The sequence below is a fragment of the Chiloscyllium plagiosum genome, unplaced genomic scaffold (assembly GCF_037043375.1).
Source record: "Chiloscyllium plagiosum isolate Xiang-an unplaced genomic scaffold, Cpla_swu_hap1 HiC_scaffold_34, whole genome shotgun sequence".
Lineage (NCBI taxonomy): Eukaryota > Metazoa > Chordata > Chondrichthyes > Orectolobiformes > Hemiscylliidae > Chiloscyllium > Chiloscyllium plagiosum.
Window position 1 is genome coordinate 24,735,135 of NW_028270172.1, and position 15,656 is coordinate 24,750,790.

Here is a 15,656-nt window from a genome sequence, read left to right on the forward strand (position 1 = left end):
TGAAATATGTGCCTACCTCCTTGGTGTGGGGTCTTGAATATTCAGTCTTCTGAGTCAGGAGTCATTGATAGTTAAGCCTTTCACACATTTAAGCACCAAACTCAAAACTATCTATCTGTTCAAAGCAACTTCCAATAGAAAATTTATAATTTTTCTGTTATTTGTGTGACTTCTGATATTCTGAATACAATTGTGTGGGTTGCTGAGCAGATTATGTTACAATGCTTGTTGTAAGAATTGGTGCATAACTTTGCCCTTTAAGTCACTTCTAGAACTTTCCAGGTAAATGGTTTACACTTTGATCAGCAGGAGTTAAATTACAATGGCTTCAAGACTACATTGCTGCCCATTCTTTGATAGCTCATAATTTTTTATGATGCTTCTCATAGTAATGAGATTTGTGGGTTGATGAATAATTTAGTGCCTTTGATTAGTGATAAGTGATTAATTCAAAGGTCATGGTGGAAATAAATCATAATTTTGCTGATTGCAACTAGAATGAACTCTGTGTGCAGACATTTACCTAAACAAAAGATTGACTGCCTGACTTCTGAAATTCTATAGATGTCTTTTTATTCAGTGAAAATATGTACTGAAAAAGCAAACATAGTATTCAAACAATGTGCAGTTCAGCCCAAAAAATATTTAGCTGCAAATTGCCACATTGGAAATAGCATAAAAACCCAATTATATTTGAAGGATTAATATTGTTATCTAATTATTCTTAATTTGATTATCTTGAAACTGACTGTGTTTTAAAACTAAAGTATATTTCCACGAGGCTGATTTACATTGCTAATGGAATTTGGCTGAATGGGGAACTTAGCAGAAAGATGGGTTGTAACTGTTAATGCTCCCCAACCAATTCTCTCAAGCCTGTTATGAGGTTTGAATCCACAACTTCTCCAAACTGCATGTTACTGCCAAGCCAAAGTTGACACTGGAGTGGGGGTGTGGGGAAGGTGTTTTAAGTAAGGTTAACTGAAACAGTTAAGGTATTCTGAATGGGGAAATTTGGTGATAAGAAGTGAGTTTTTTTTTCTCATAGAAGCATATAGGACAGAAGACGTCTTTAGGCCCATCAAACCTGTACCATCAAAGATACACTAAATCTATACTAGTCCCATTTTCTATCATGAAGCCCATTGCCTTGAATATTATAACACTTCATGTGCTCATCCAAGTACTTTTAAGGGTTGTGAGGCTAGCCACCTCAATTACTGTCCCAGGCAGTGCATTTCAGACCCCAATGGGTGAAAAGCATTTCCTCAAATCTCCTGTAAACCACTTGCCTTTCACCTTAAAATTGTGCCTCCTTGTTATTGACCCTTCAACTAAGGGGAACAGCAAAAAGCTTTTGCACTCTATGTCCCTTGCAAGGTTGCATACATCTCCCAGGTTCCCCCCTCAATCTCCTGCGCTTAAAAGAAAACAATCTGAACTTATCCAGCCTCTCTTCATAACTAAGATGTTCCAACACAGGCAATATCCTGGTAAATCTCCTCAGCACTCCCTCTAGTACAGTTGCAACCTTCCTATGGTGCTCTGACCAGAACTGCATGCAGTATTTCAGCTGTAGCAGCTTCACAGTGCTTTTTTATTCACTTGTGGGACATGGGCATCTCTGGCTGGCCAACATTTATTGCCTGCCCCTATTCATCATTGAGAAGTTGTGGTGAGCTGCTTTCTCGAACCCTTGCAGTCCATGTGCTGTAGGTTGACCCACAATACCCTTGGGGATCGAATTCCAGGATTCTGACCTAGTGACAGTGAAGGAACAGTGATATGTTTCCAAGTCAGGATGGTGAGTGGCTTGGAAGGGACCTTGCAGGTGGTGGTGTTCCCGTGTACCTACTTGCTAGATGGAAGTGATTGTGGGTTTATAAGATGCTGGCTAAGGATCTTTGGTGGATTTCTGCATGTGCATCTTGTAGTTAGTATACACTGCTGCTACTGAGAGTCAGTGGTGGAGGGAGTGGATGCTTGTGAATGTGGTGCCAATCAAGCAGGCTGTTTTTTCCTAGATGGTGCCAAGCTTCTTGAATGTTGTTGGAGCTGCAGCCATCCAGGAAATTGGGGAATATTCGATCATACTTGTGACTCTCAGATAATGGACAGGCTTTGGAGAGGTAGTAGGTGAGTTTCATAGAATCATATAGCACAGAAATAAGCCCTTCAGTCCAACTTGTCCACACTGACCGGCATCGTAATCTGACTCAGTCCCATTTCCCATCATTTGGCCCATATCCCTATAAACACTTCCTATTCATATACCCATTGTGATGCCTTTTAAATGTTGTAATTGTACCCACTTCTACCAGTTTCTCGGGCAGCTCAATCCATACACCCATCACCCTCAGCATGAAAACATTCCCCTCAGGTCCATTTTAAATCCTACCCCATCACTGCCACCCTCATTCTAGGAAAAAGACCTGGAATATTCACCCTATCTATACTCCTCGTGATTTTATAAACCTCCTAAGATCTTCCCTTAGCCTTTGCTGCAGTATTCCTAGTCTCTGACCCATTCTTGTAGTCATTGTTTTTATGTATTGATTCCAGTTAGTTTCTAGTGAATGGTAACCCCTAGGATGTTTGTATTGGGTGATTCAGTGATGGTAACACAAGTCAATGAGTAGGGACAGTGGTTAGATTCCCTCTTATTGGAGATTAACATTACCTGGCATTTTGTGGCATAAATTTTACTTGTGACTTGTTAGCCAAAGCCTGGATATTGTCCAGATCTTATTGATTTTGAACATGGATTCCTTCAGCATCTGAGGAGTTGAGAATGGTGCTGAGCATTGTACAATCACGATCAAGCATCCCCACTTCTCACCCTATGACGGAAGGAAGATCATTGATGAAGCAACATAACCTCCTGGCTCTTAAAATCTATGAACCATAGTTTTGTGCAAGGGAAATTGTGTCTCACAAAACCTGATTGAGGTTTTTGAGGAAGTAACCAAGAAGATTAAGAGAGCAGAGTGGTAGACATTGTTTACTTGGACTTTAGTAAAGCCTTTGACATGGTTCCACATGGTGGACTAATTAGTAAAGTTAAATCAAATGGGATTCAGAATAAGCCTGTCAATTGGATACAAACTTATGTTAACGGCAGGAGGCAATGGTTGTGGAGGGTTGTTTTTTTGGACTGAAGGTCTTTTACCAGCAGTGTTCCACAGGCATTGGTGCTGGATCCACTTTTGGTTGTCAGTTAGTCAATTGGGTCAGTGGGTTGAGGAGAGGCAGATTCAGTTTGTTTTTGATAAATGTGAGGCATTTTGGTAAAACAAACAAGGGAAAGACATACAATTAAAAGTAATGCCTTGGGTAATGTTGTAGAACAGAAAGACCTGTGGGTTCAGGTACATAACTCTTTGAAGTTTGCATCACAGGTTGAGAAGGTGTTGAGCACACTTGCCGTCATTGCTCAGACCTTTGAGGTGTTGGGACGTCATGTTGAGGTTGGGTAGGACATTGGTGAGGCCTCTTCTGGTCACCCTACTTTGGAAGGATGTTATTGAATTGGAGAAGGCTGAGAAGATTTACCAAGATGTTGCCAGGAATGGAGGTAGAAGGTTGTGAGGTGACCTTATTGAGATTTATAAAATCCTAAGGGGTATAGATAAGGTGAATGGCAGGTGTCTTTTCCCTAGGGTAGGGGATTTCAAGAGTAGGAGCTATTTTTTTTAAGGTGAGAGGAGAAAGATTTAAAAAAGACATGAGGGGCAACTTTTTTACACATTGCTTTGTGTATAGAACGAATGTCCAGAGGAAGTGGTGGATGCAGTTACGGTTAAGCATTTAAACACACATCTGGATAAGTACGTTAAATAAGAAATGTTTGGAGGGATATGGGCCGTGCGCAGGCAGGTGGGACTAGTTGAGTTTGGGATTATGGTCGGCATGGATTGATTGGATCGACGAGTCTTTTTCATACTATATGACTTGGTAACTGCTAAAGGCAAGTATCCTATATGTTTTCCTATATGCTACCCTTCAGGAATCTGTAGACAAGCACCCCAGGATCCCACTGTTTCTCTGAGCTTCCGACTGTCTTACCATACATTGAGTGTTCCCTTGTTTTGTCACTTCTTCCAAAGTCCATAACCTACTCTTGTCAGAGTTATATTCCTTCTGCTACGAATCCATCTGTACCATCCTGTAACCTAAGACTTTCTTCCTCACTGTTAAACACCCAGCCAATCTTTGTGTCATTTGCAAACTTACCTGTCACCCCCCATCCCTCCGCTCATCCCCCACCACATTCTCATCTCGATAGTTTGTATTTTACAAGTAATAAGAGACAACAAAACCACCAGCTTCCAGTCGCACAAATAACCTTCTACCACCACCTTCTGTCTCTTGCAACTAAGCCAAATTTGGATCTAACTTGCCAAATTACCCTGATCCTGTGTGTTTTTACTTCCTTTATCAGTTTGTCATGTGGGACCTTGTTGAAAGCCTTACAGCAATACTTAACTACATTAACTACACTACCCTCATCTTTGTGCTTGGTCACCTCGAAAAATTCAACCATATTTGATGGGTATGACCTCGATCAAACTTTACCTCTCTAATTCTCCTTCAGAATATTTTACATATGTTTCCTTAACACAGATATGAGATGTACTGTCTGTAGTTTCCTGGTCTGTCTCTACCACATTAGTTGTTCTTCAGTGCTTTGGTAACTCCCCTGAGTCTTTTAAAAAATTTGAACCAGAGCCCTTGTGACTTTGTCCCTCATCTCAGACGACTGCAACACAGCTCATCCAGATCTTGGAATTTGTCCACTTTTAAACTTGCCAAAACCTGTTACATGTCTCTTTTACCTTTCATCCAGTTCTGAATGTCTCTAGGCATCCATGATACTTTGAACTTGCAGATCCTACATTTCACCTTAAAGAGAATATGTTGGGCCCATAGTCTCCCTTTTTTGAACTTCTCCCACTGTTCTGCTGCCAGTTCATTCTCTAGTAACTGTTTTCAGTCTACTTTGGCCAAATCTTGCCTTTTTTCATAAAAAATCTGCTTTTCTCCAATCTAATCCTTTATTTGCAGATTATCTTACTCTTTTTCCATGACAAACTTTGAAAGTACAGATTGTGGTCACTATCACTAAAATGCTCCTCCATTGTCACATCATGCTTCGTTCCCCAGAATTAAGTCTAACATTTCACAGTCCCTTGTAGAACCATCTGCATGTTGATATATAAAACTCTCCTGAATATATTTCAAGAAATCTGTCCCCTCCAAGTCCTTTATCTAATTACCTAATTTTTTTTCAGTAAGTTTGTTGTTTGGTGAGAAAGGACTGTTGTAAAGGACTACCCATAGCTGTTAATTAGAAAAGCATATTATATTTAAAGAAGGAACTCTACTTTGATATAACTGAGATACACACCAGGAATAAGACAAGTCAGGGCCAATATAATGCAGTTACATAAGTGATCCAAAGCAGAATAATATTGATGTAAGGGAAATAAAGTTAAGACATAGCAGAATAATTTGGTCAAGTCAAATGTGTGGCCTGTAATATGTAGGCAATCATGGATCCTATCGGTGTCCTAGATGACCACATATGCATGAAGTACTAATGGCTGCAGAAACTTGAGCTCCAAGTTTAGAGGCTTGAGGGGTGGCTAGAGACATTGTGGTGCATCTGTGAGGCTGAGAGTTATTTCTTATGGTTGACGGTCTTCTAAAATCAGAGTTACTGTGTATGTATGTGAATGCATAGTGTCCGCTGATACCCAAGACAGCAGGTTAAAATAAACAATAAACACAAAAATGAAAACAATTGAATGAAACTACATATTAGTAAATATAAAAATACGTGTCAAGCAAAGTAGATTATTTTTGTTATTTTTTTAAATTGGCTTTTTTATTGCAGTGAGAAAAAAAACGGAGGTGAGCATGTGCAGTCAGCAATTTATGGATGATTGTTAGTATCAGCAAACACTTTCATCCCTTTATCTTGAATGCCAGTCATTCCTCATAATTCCTCTTTGCATCTCTAATATGCTTTTGCACTTTCAGTATTCCTCTTCGTTTTCAATTATAATTTATACTTGACACATGCCAGAGGCATACCTTTTCTTCTTACCTTAATTTCTATTTCTTTTGTCATCTGGAGAACTCTGATTTGTTTGTCCTATATTTTCCTTTTGAAGGAATAAACCTTGTCCGTACCTAAGCTGTCTTCTCTTTGAAAGTAGCCTATCGTTCAGTTATTATTTTTCCTGCAAATCTTCCATTGTAGTCTTGTCCAGTTCTGTTCTTGTCTCAATGAAGTGTGCTCTTTGCCAATTGATTTTCTCATTCTGGAGCAACGGTGGTTGTTCTCCACCATCATTTGAAACCTTATAATAATCACTGTCCCCTAAATGTTCCCCAATGACACGTGGCCCACTTCATTTCCAAGCACCAGGTCCAAAAACCATCCTTTCTTGTTGGACTGGATACATTCTTCTACAGTAAAGTTGTTTGAATACAATCTTGTAACACTAGCCTTCACTGCCCCTTAGTCAAATGTAGACTGGATTGATTAGATTAGATTAGATTACATTACAGTGTAGAAACAGGCCCTTCGGCCCAACAAGTCCACACCGACCCGCCGAAGCGAAACCCACCCATACCCCTACATTTACCCCTTACCTAACACTACGGGCAATTTAGCATGGCCAATTCACCTGACCCTGCACATCTTTTTGTGAAAATGGGAGGAAACCGGAGCACCCGGAGGAAACCCACGCAGACACGGGGAGAACGTGCAAACTCCACACAGTCAGTCGCCTGAGGCGGGAATTGAACCCGGGTCTCAGGCGCTGTGAGGCAGCAGTGCTAACCACTGTGCCACCGTGCCGCCCACGCTCCTTCTCCTACATTTTCCCACTTTTCTCCCAAATCTTAGAGGAGCTGAAACTATGGGGAAGACAGAGTTATTGCTGGTAGTGTAAGCAAAGTCCCCCTTATAACTACTCTATGATTTGTACCTCTACTTCCTTCCCACTAATTGGCAGTCTGTAGACTACAGCAAGCAATGTAATTGCATTCTTTTTGTTCCTTAGCTCCAATCAAATTGATTCTGTGTTTGAGCCCTCTGAGGCATCCTCTTCCTCTCCTTAACCAGTGTTGTTACCCTTCTTGTTTTCCTTCATTTTCTATCTTTTCTAAACTCCTTGTATTTGAGGAATATTAAAATCCCAGTCTTGGCCGCCTTTGAGCCGCATCTCTTATTGTCGCAACATCATATTTCCAAATGGCAATCTGTGCCTCTAACTTGTAAAGCTTATTTGTTATACTGTATGGCAGTATGTGTTAATGTGTTAATCCAGAAACATGCAGCATCACAATTCCAGATCTGATAGGTGAGTGAGCACTAAGGGGAGGGCTTTAGAGGAGAGTGAGGACTAGTGGATTAGGGGAGAGTGAGGACTTGGGGGTAAGTATCAGAAGGAGCGAGAACGAGGGGATAGGTGGAATATGAGACGAGGGCAATAGTGAGAGTACAGGGCAGAGAGTTGGGACTGTGAGGAGAGGGGTCAAAGACTGGAAGGCAAGCTCCTTCTCCTACATTTTCCCACTTTTCTCCCAAATCTTAGAGGAGCTGAAACTATGGGGAAGACAGAGTTATAACGAACTTTGTGACTGTGATGGACTGAGTTACATGCTGCGGGACTGAGCCAATTAATACAACAAATCTTGGTTGTATCTGTCTTTTTAATGTATACATTGTGTAGGTGATTACCTGAGATATGATTTTGTGTTTGCTTTGTCTGATGTTTGTCTCGTAAAATTTCTTTAGTTTATAGCATTGAATCTTATGGCTTCCTTCTTTTAGCAAAGTAGCCAGGAGTTTGGATTTCTCTTGTTACTAGTCTGGACCAAACTCATAGCAGTGATTATAACAGAGACTTTGACTGAAAAACACAATTTACTTAGGAGAAACCTAGGTGTGTCATTGGTTTACTGTAACACAGAACATTTTGCAAGTAGAGGTTCCTGTATTTGAACTACAGAAAACATACAAGAATAGAATACCAGTTTCAGGGAAGATGTGGAGGTGCTGGTGTTGGACTGGGTTGGACAAAGTCAAAAATCACACGACACCACATTATAGTCAAGCAGGTTTATTTGAAATCACACGTTTTCGGTGCGACGATCTTTGTCAAGTGCACGTGATGAATGAGCGTTGCTCTGAAAGTTTGTGATGTCAAATAAACCTGTTGAACTATAACCTAGTTTAATGTGATTTTTGACTAGTTTCAGGGAATAACAGTCATGCAGAAGGGTCATGGGAAACTTTATTGCTGCTATTCTTTGTTTATTTTAGAAATAAACGTAGAATGTTTGCATGCCATTACAGCCTAGTTAATTCTTAGATGTCTGACATGAACATCAGCAATGTTTACAGTAAATGGTTCAGAAGATGTTTAACACACACATTTATTTGTCATAACTATGTTTGAAATACTCATGGTTCTTGATTCCATTTGCCTCTGCAACCTCTAAGATACAGGAAAGTAGCTTTTTATGTTAATTCAGTATAATGTTCTGAAAGAGACATCATTTCAAGCTTCCTAACCTCGTCATGCTTGAAACCTATCTATGGAAAAAATATAATTTCTGAGTAATTTCTTGAGGATTTTTGCTGAGATTTTAACCCATCTTCACCAATTAGTTGCCCATAGGAATTAGATATTTCTCATCAAAGCTATTTTTCAGTGCTATGTTCTCATCTACTAAAAGCTTAACTCTTCACTTCACAGAGCAGCTGTTAGACTAGGTTCATGGATATCTTATGGCATTTCTCCAGAAACTATTTTTTAAATGTTGGAACTTGCAGGATGGTGAGCATATTGGTAACACTTGCTTTCAATTCTAAATAAATGCAAATGTTATTTTTTTTCCTCTCTCTTGATGCCTTCTATACAACTGGGTGACATCTTTTTCGATCTAATGTCAATGTATTATTCTCCTTGATGAATTTTGGATGCTTCCACCAATGAGGGAGCAGTAGACATGCCAAATTAGATCAAGTGTGGCTTAGTGGCAGGACAAAAATACTGCCAAATACAAATGTAGTTAACAGTCCTACAGTCCTCAGCAGACTTTTTTCACTGATTGCTGGCTAAAGTTTCCAGATTAAAAGTGTTAGATTTGTAAAAACGGCAAGATCATAGTAGATGATGTCAGTTCTATCTGGCTGTATTGCATTACCCAGGTTTCTTAGAAATGGGAATGATGAATGAAGGGTGACTAACTAACTTCAAAGTTTTAATTTTAAATAATAACATAGCTGTAAAGCCTTTGTTTGAAGTGACAGTTACAATTCTGCCCCTTACCAGCACTTGTTCTCTACTTATTGGCAGCTGGCAATTATCATAATCAGAGTAAGTCCCCTGTAAACCTGAGCCCTTCTCTGTTCACAATCATGTAAAGGTTAGTATTTTAAGGTTGATCTTTAATTCCTAGTCGTAACACCCTTCAGTAACCTAATACTATTGCATACCCACCATATGCTGTTCTCGCTTCAGTTGGAATCACAATTCACAATTTCATAGAATCACAGAATTGTTACTGTGCATAAAGAGGTCATTCAGCCCATCTTGTCTGCTTTTGTTCTCTGAGCCAAGCACCTGTCTTTTCTATCTAACCCTGTACTTATCTCTATTTAAATAATCATCTAATGCTGTCTTGAACTGCCTCAATTTAACCTGCCTCAACCACACTTCCAGGCAGTGCATTCAAAACCAGAACTACTCATTGTGTGCAAAAGCTTTCTCTCACCACACATTTGCTTCTTTTGTGAAACACTTTAGGACAATTTTGTTATGTCCAGACCCTCATAATTTTTAAACTTCTATCAAATCTCCCTTCAGCCTTCTTGTCTCGAAGGAAAACAATCTAAACTTCTCCATTCTATCCTCACAACTGAAATTTCTCATTCCTTTGACCAGTCTCCGAAATCTCTTCTGCACTCCCCCCAACATGTGATGTCCAGAACGTAGTGCGAATATAACATAAACCCAGAACTCCAGGTTCATGCTTTGGGGACAGGTGGTGAAATTTGAATCCAGTAAAAATCTGGAATGTAAAACTAGCCAAACCTCAGACACATAGTTATGGTCAATTGTCACCTGTGTCCTTAAGAGAGGAAAATCTGCAACCCTTACCTGCACCTATATTTGTCTCTAGACCTACAACAATGTGGCTGGGCATTAAATGCTGGCCTCGCCCACAAACGGGTAATATAAGTCAGTGTCTACTGACATCTGCAACGGCGTGTGTGTGTGCGCGCAAGCGCATACTAATGTGGTAACATGCACATGCATAATTCCTGACCCAATATGTCATCACATTCAGTTAATGTGATCTCATAGGCAAAGGCTGCAAGGCGTATGTGCAGAGAAGGACTGCGATTTTGACAAGGATTCAATAGTAGGTAGTGAAGATGGGGGATGGAGGTTGATGTAAGTGTGGTAACCCCTACAAGGTCCATGGAAAATTATCAATTAATCTGCCTGTGGACCTTGTTGGGTATGAGCCAGGGATGTATCAGCAGAATTGTCTGTCCAGGGCTGAGACTAGTCTATGTACACCACAAGTAATGGCTCTATATTGGTGTTAAGCAATAATTGATATTCCTTTCCAGTCGAGCTTTCTGGATCATTAAGTAAGGATGAATGGGGTGTGTGCGATGTCAGTGGGAGTTGGTGAGGCTGCATTATGGAGTGGGAGGCTGGAAAGAGAACACTAAAGGTGGGAGGGGAAAGTGAGTATATGGGAGCTAGGAGACCCCCCCCCTCCTCCGCCCTTCCTTGATTTCTAAATTCCACCCGTATGACTTCAGGACACTCTCCCAAAAATATCCTCCCTAAGTACAACTGTAATGTTCTCCCTGATCAAATGCACCACTCTCCCTCCTCTCTTGTCTTTCTATATCACTTATACCCGAGAACACTAAACTGTCAGTCCTGTCCATCCCTGAGCCACATTTCTGTAATTGCTATGATATCCCAGTTCTATGCTGCCAACCATGCCCTAAGTTCATCTGCTTTACTTATGAGGCCCCTTGCATTGAAGTAAATGCTGTTTAGTTTATCAGTCTTACCTCATTCTCTGTCAAGCTCTTGTCTACCTTGACTATTAGACTTGCTCCCCTTACCTACTTACCAGCTTCAGCCCTGTCTCTTTTGTTGTCTCACTATCACTTTGGTTCTCACCCACCCCCACCCCCTTACTAGTTTAAAGCCTACTGGGTAGCACTAGCAGATTTCCCTGTAAGGATGTTGGGATCCCCTTCCAATTCAGGTGGAACCCCTCCCTCTTATACCCCCGAAGAGATCCCAATGGTCCAAAACGTGAATTCTTGGCCCATGCTCCAGTTCTTCACGCCATTTGGCAAATAGAATTAAGGAGAATCTAAAGGATTTTTACAAATACATTAAGGACAAAAAGGTAACTAGGGAGAGAATAGGGCCCCTCAAAGATCAGCAAGGCGGCCTTTGTGTGGAGCCGCAGAAAATGGGGGAGATATGAAATGAGTATTTTGCATCAGTATTCACTGTGGAAAAGGATATGGAAGATATGGACTGTAGGGAAATAGATGGTGACACCTTGCAAAATGTCCAGATTACAGAGGAGGAAGTGCTGGATGTCTTGAAATGCATAAAGGTGGATAAATCCCCAGGACCTGATCAGGTGTACCCTAGAACTCTGTGGAAAGCTAGAGAAGTGATTGCTGGGCCTCTTGCTGAGATATTTGTGTCATTGGTAATCACAGGTGAGGTGCCGGAAGACTGGAGGTTGGCTAACATGGTGCCACTGTTTAAGAAGGCTGGTAAGGACAAGCCAGGGAACTATAGCCTGATGTCAGTGGTGGGCATGTTGTTGTTGGAGGGAACCCTGAGGGATAGGATGTACATGTACTTGGAAAGGCAATGACTGATTAGGGATAGTCAACATGGCTTTAGGCATGGGAAATCATGTCTCTCAAATTTGATTGAGTTTTTTGAGGAAGTAACGAAGAGGATTGATGAGGGCAGAGCAGTAGATGTGATCTATATGGACTTCAGTCAGGTGTTTGACAAATTTCCCCATGGAAGACTGGTTAGCAAGGTTAGATCTCACGGAATTCAGGGAGAACTAGCCATTTGGATACAGAATTGGTTCAAAGATAGAAGACAGAGGGTGGTGTGGAGGATTGTTTTTCAGACTGGAAGCCTGTGACCAGTGGAGTGCCACAAGGATCGGTGTTGGGTCCTCTAAATTTTGACATTTACATAAATGATTGGATGCGATCTTAAGAGGTACAGTTAGTAAGTTTGCAGATGACACCAAAATTGGAGGTGTAGTGGACAGCGAAGAAGGTTACCTCAGATTACAACAGGATCTTGACTAGATAGCCCAATGGGCTGAGAAGTGGCCAATGGAGTTTAATTCGGACAAATGCGAGGTGCTGCATTTTGGGAAAGCAAATCTTAGCAGGACTTATACACTTAATGGTAAGGTCCTCGGGAGTATTGCTGAACAAAGAGACCTTGGAGTGCAAGTTCATAGCTCCTTGAAAGTGGAGTCGCAGGTGGATAGAATAGTGAAGAAGGCATTTGGTGTGCTTTCTTTTATTGGTCAGAGTATTGAGAGGTCATGTTGCGGCTGTACAGGACTTAGATAGGAAGGGTTTGGAGGGATATGGGCCGGGTGCTGGCAGGTGGGACTAGATTGGGTTGGGATATCTGGTCAGCTCGGGACGGGTGGACCGAAGGGTCTGTTTCCATACTGAACATCTCCATGACTCTATGCATTCATCTGCTCTAACTTCTTTTTCCTACTCTCACAAGCACTGGTAGTAGTCAGATATTACTACCCTCAATGACCTACTTTTTAACCTCCTACCTAGTTTCCTGTATTCTCTCTGCAGAACCTCATCCCTTTCCTTACCTATGTCATTGGTATCAATGTGCATAACAGCCTCCTCCTGGTTATTCTCCCCTTTCAGAATATTCTGCACCCTTGACACTGGCACCAGGGAGTGCCATTCTTACGTCTCGCTAAGGGCCACAGGAAGATCTGTCTGTGCCCCACACTAGAGAATCCCCTATTATAATCGATCGTCTGGAACCTGACATACCCCTATTAAAGTAGAGCCAGTCACAGTCCAGAGACTTGGGTGAGAAAACACAACATACTTGGCTCAAAATGCAGTGTTAGCACGGTCTTATTGCTCACACTCACTTTCATCTTATGTAATGCCTACCCGTTTCTTATTCTTGGAGAATCACAACTCTCAATAGAAAGAGTGAGGCTCCTTACCTCTTCTGTGGAGAGGATCCTGAATCTGACCATCTCAAACAGTGTTGGACTGGTACTGGAGGCTTTCCTGAAGGGAAACTGTCCCCCTTTGCTTTACTGAGGCCTCTTGACAAATGTGGGTTCTGTACATTTTTTTGGAACTGGAATTAGCAACTGCATTACTGTGACTTCTGGAAAATGATTTTATAACTTACCTAATTAGTTTATGTCATTAGGTGGTGAGAAATTTTGAAACTTTTGCCGGTTGCACTATTATGTGTCTGATCTTATGGCCCGCCAGTACCAGTATACTGAGATACATTTTAGACTGAAGAACTAACCTGCAAATAAGAAATGATGAGTTGAATAAATGGCCACAAAGGCATATGATTTCCTATTTTTAGGGAGAAATCATCAATGTGTTTTTGAATTTTGCTGCATGCATTGCAGACTGTAAAAGTTCAAGGAAAGACATAGATGCAGTAGGAATATCACTGTACTATAAGCCAGAGGCCCCGGCTGATGCTTTGGGGACATGGATTCAGATCCCACATGGCAACTTGTAATATGTGAATTCAGTTTTTATATCTGGCATTGAAATCTAGATATATGAATTTGAAAAACAATTATGGTACAGACTGAGGTCCTTTGACCCATCTTGTCTGTACGGGCTCTCTGAGATTTTTAATTAAGTGCCAGTCTCCTAATTTAAAATAAAATCTGGTTTTGTATTTTAAGGTAGCACCATAGAATGACAACTTTGTACTCCTGTCTTCCTGTACTTGAGTACACATGACAAGAAAATTAAATTCCCATTCTAACCCTATACCTGTTTCTATAATCATAACAATCAAACACCCTCTCGCATACACAAATTGAATCTGTTTCCACCACAGGGTGTGCATTCCAGATACGTGAAACTGCCATCGATTTATATTATTTATATGAATGGTTCTGTGATGTCCTTTAGGGAAGGGGATGTGTTATGTTTACCTGCTTTAACACATGATGTTAGACCCACAGTATTGTATTATTGAATAGATCTCAGAAAGCCAATTTGCCTTTGTCATGACTGGATGACATCATGTCATGCATAGTTCCACTATAAGGTTCCTTGCCTCACCCTCCGTAGTCACAGTGCATTATGTAGCCATAACATTTGTAAGCATAGATGCCAGACTAAGGGGTTCTTGTGGTATAGTGATAGTGTCTGGGTCATAATGTCCAGGTTAAAGCCTCACTTGCCCCTGGTGATATGTCATAGCATGAGCAAACAGGTTGATTAAAAGTAATTTATAACCCAGATTATGTGAAAGCCTGATTTTATAATAGTGTAAGTGGTTTGTTATTATTGTTCAACAACATTGTCTGTTTCAACAGTCTTGATGATATATGTTACAAGGGCTCACATATAGGGAACAATAAACCATATCATTGGGTGTTTGACCTAAAAAAAAGGCACATTACATAGCAGTATGATTATTCATAACATCCCTCTGGAAGGCTTTGCAAGCTTGTAAGGTAACTCATCTCCCAGGTCAGCATGAGTGTTGTTAATATTTTCAAGGCTTAAGAACTCCAGCTGGTAACTTTCATATTGCAGACTTATTTCTTTTTTCAAAATTCTTGCCAGCTTGACTTTCAGCATTGTGTTTTGTGTGCAGATTTCAGGTTCCAGTCTCTATTTAAAGTCTTTGTTGGGTATTTGTTTCTGGCCTTTTTTATAATTTGCTTTAATTTTTTGGAGTAGATTTTTAACTGAACAATAAAATATGAGCTGCAAGTACTGGAATTGAGTGTTTATCTTGCACTATATTTTTGGTGTAATACCTATGGCTTCCCATTCTCTTTTACAACCTGCTCCTCTAAAGGTATTCGTGAGATTGATGGTGCTTCAGAAAACCAGGAACCTGTGGCAAGAAATACTTTACCATCGACCAGATCGCTGTCCATCAACATTCCTAAGGTTTAAGACTGATTCTTAACGATTGAAAATAAGTGAAGTGTAGTGTTACCGTACATAATTTTGTTAATATCAAGTTACTGTGACACTCAGAGTTTTCCATGATGTTTTAAGAACATTTCACAAGAAGTTTTATTGGAAATGCAATTATCTTGTCTCCCCTCCCCAAAATTGCTAATTAGTTAAATTGTGAAATTGGGCTCCGGTTAACAAAAAAAGTACTATGTGCTTGCATTGTTTCCTGTTGACTCTCCTGTTCATTTCAGTATGTGTCCTTGTACTTTAACCCATGCCTTTCTGACAACTCAAAGAGCTTGCAGATCATTCTCGCTTGTTCTTATATTTTTACTTAAAACCATTAGGCTGCTTAAAAATAACCTCCAAATATGTAATT

The 15,656-nt window shown here is 40.5% G+C and overlaps 1 protein-coding gene across 4 annotated transcripts in view; it reads left to right on the forward strand.

The window, feature by feature from the left end:
* cep72 (centrosomal protein 72) overlaps window positions 1-15,656 on the forward strand; it is a 151,066-nt gene that overhangs the window by 71,747 nt on the left and 63,663 nt on the right. For all 4 annotated transcript variants that reach the window (XM_087978553.1, XM_087978555.1, XM_087978554.1 and 1 more), the window contains one exon: window positions 15,171-15,265. In XM_087978553.1, the coding sequence (XP_087834679.1) occupies window positions 15,171-15,265 (95 nt within the window). The remainder of the gene's footprint in view (window positions 1-15,170; window positions 15,266-15,656) is intronic.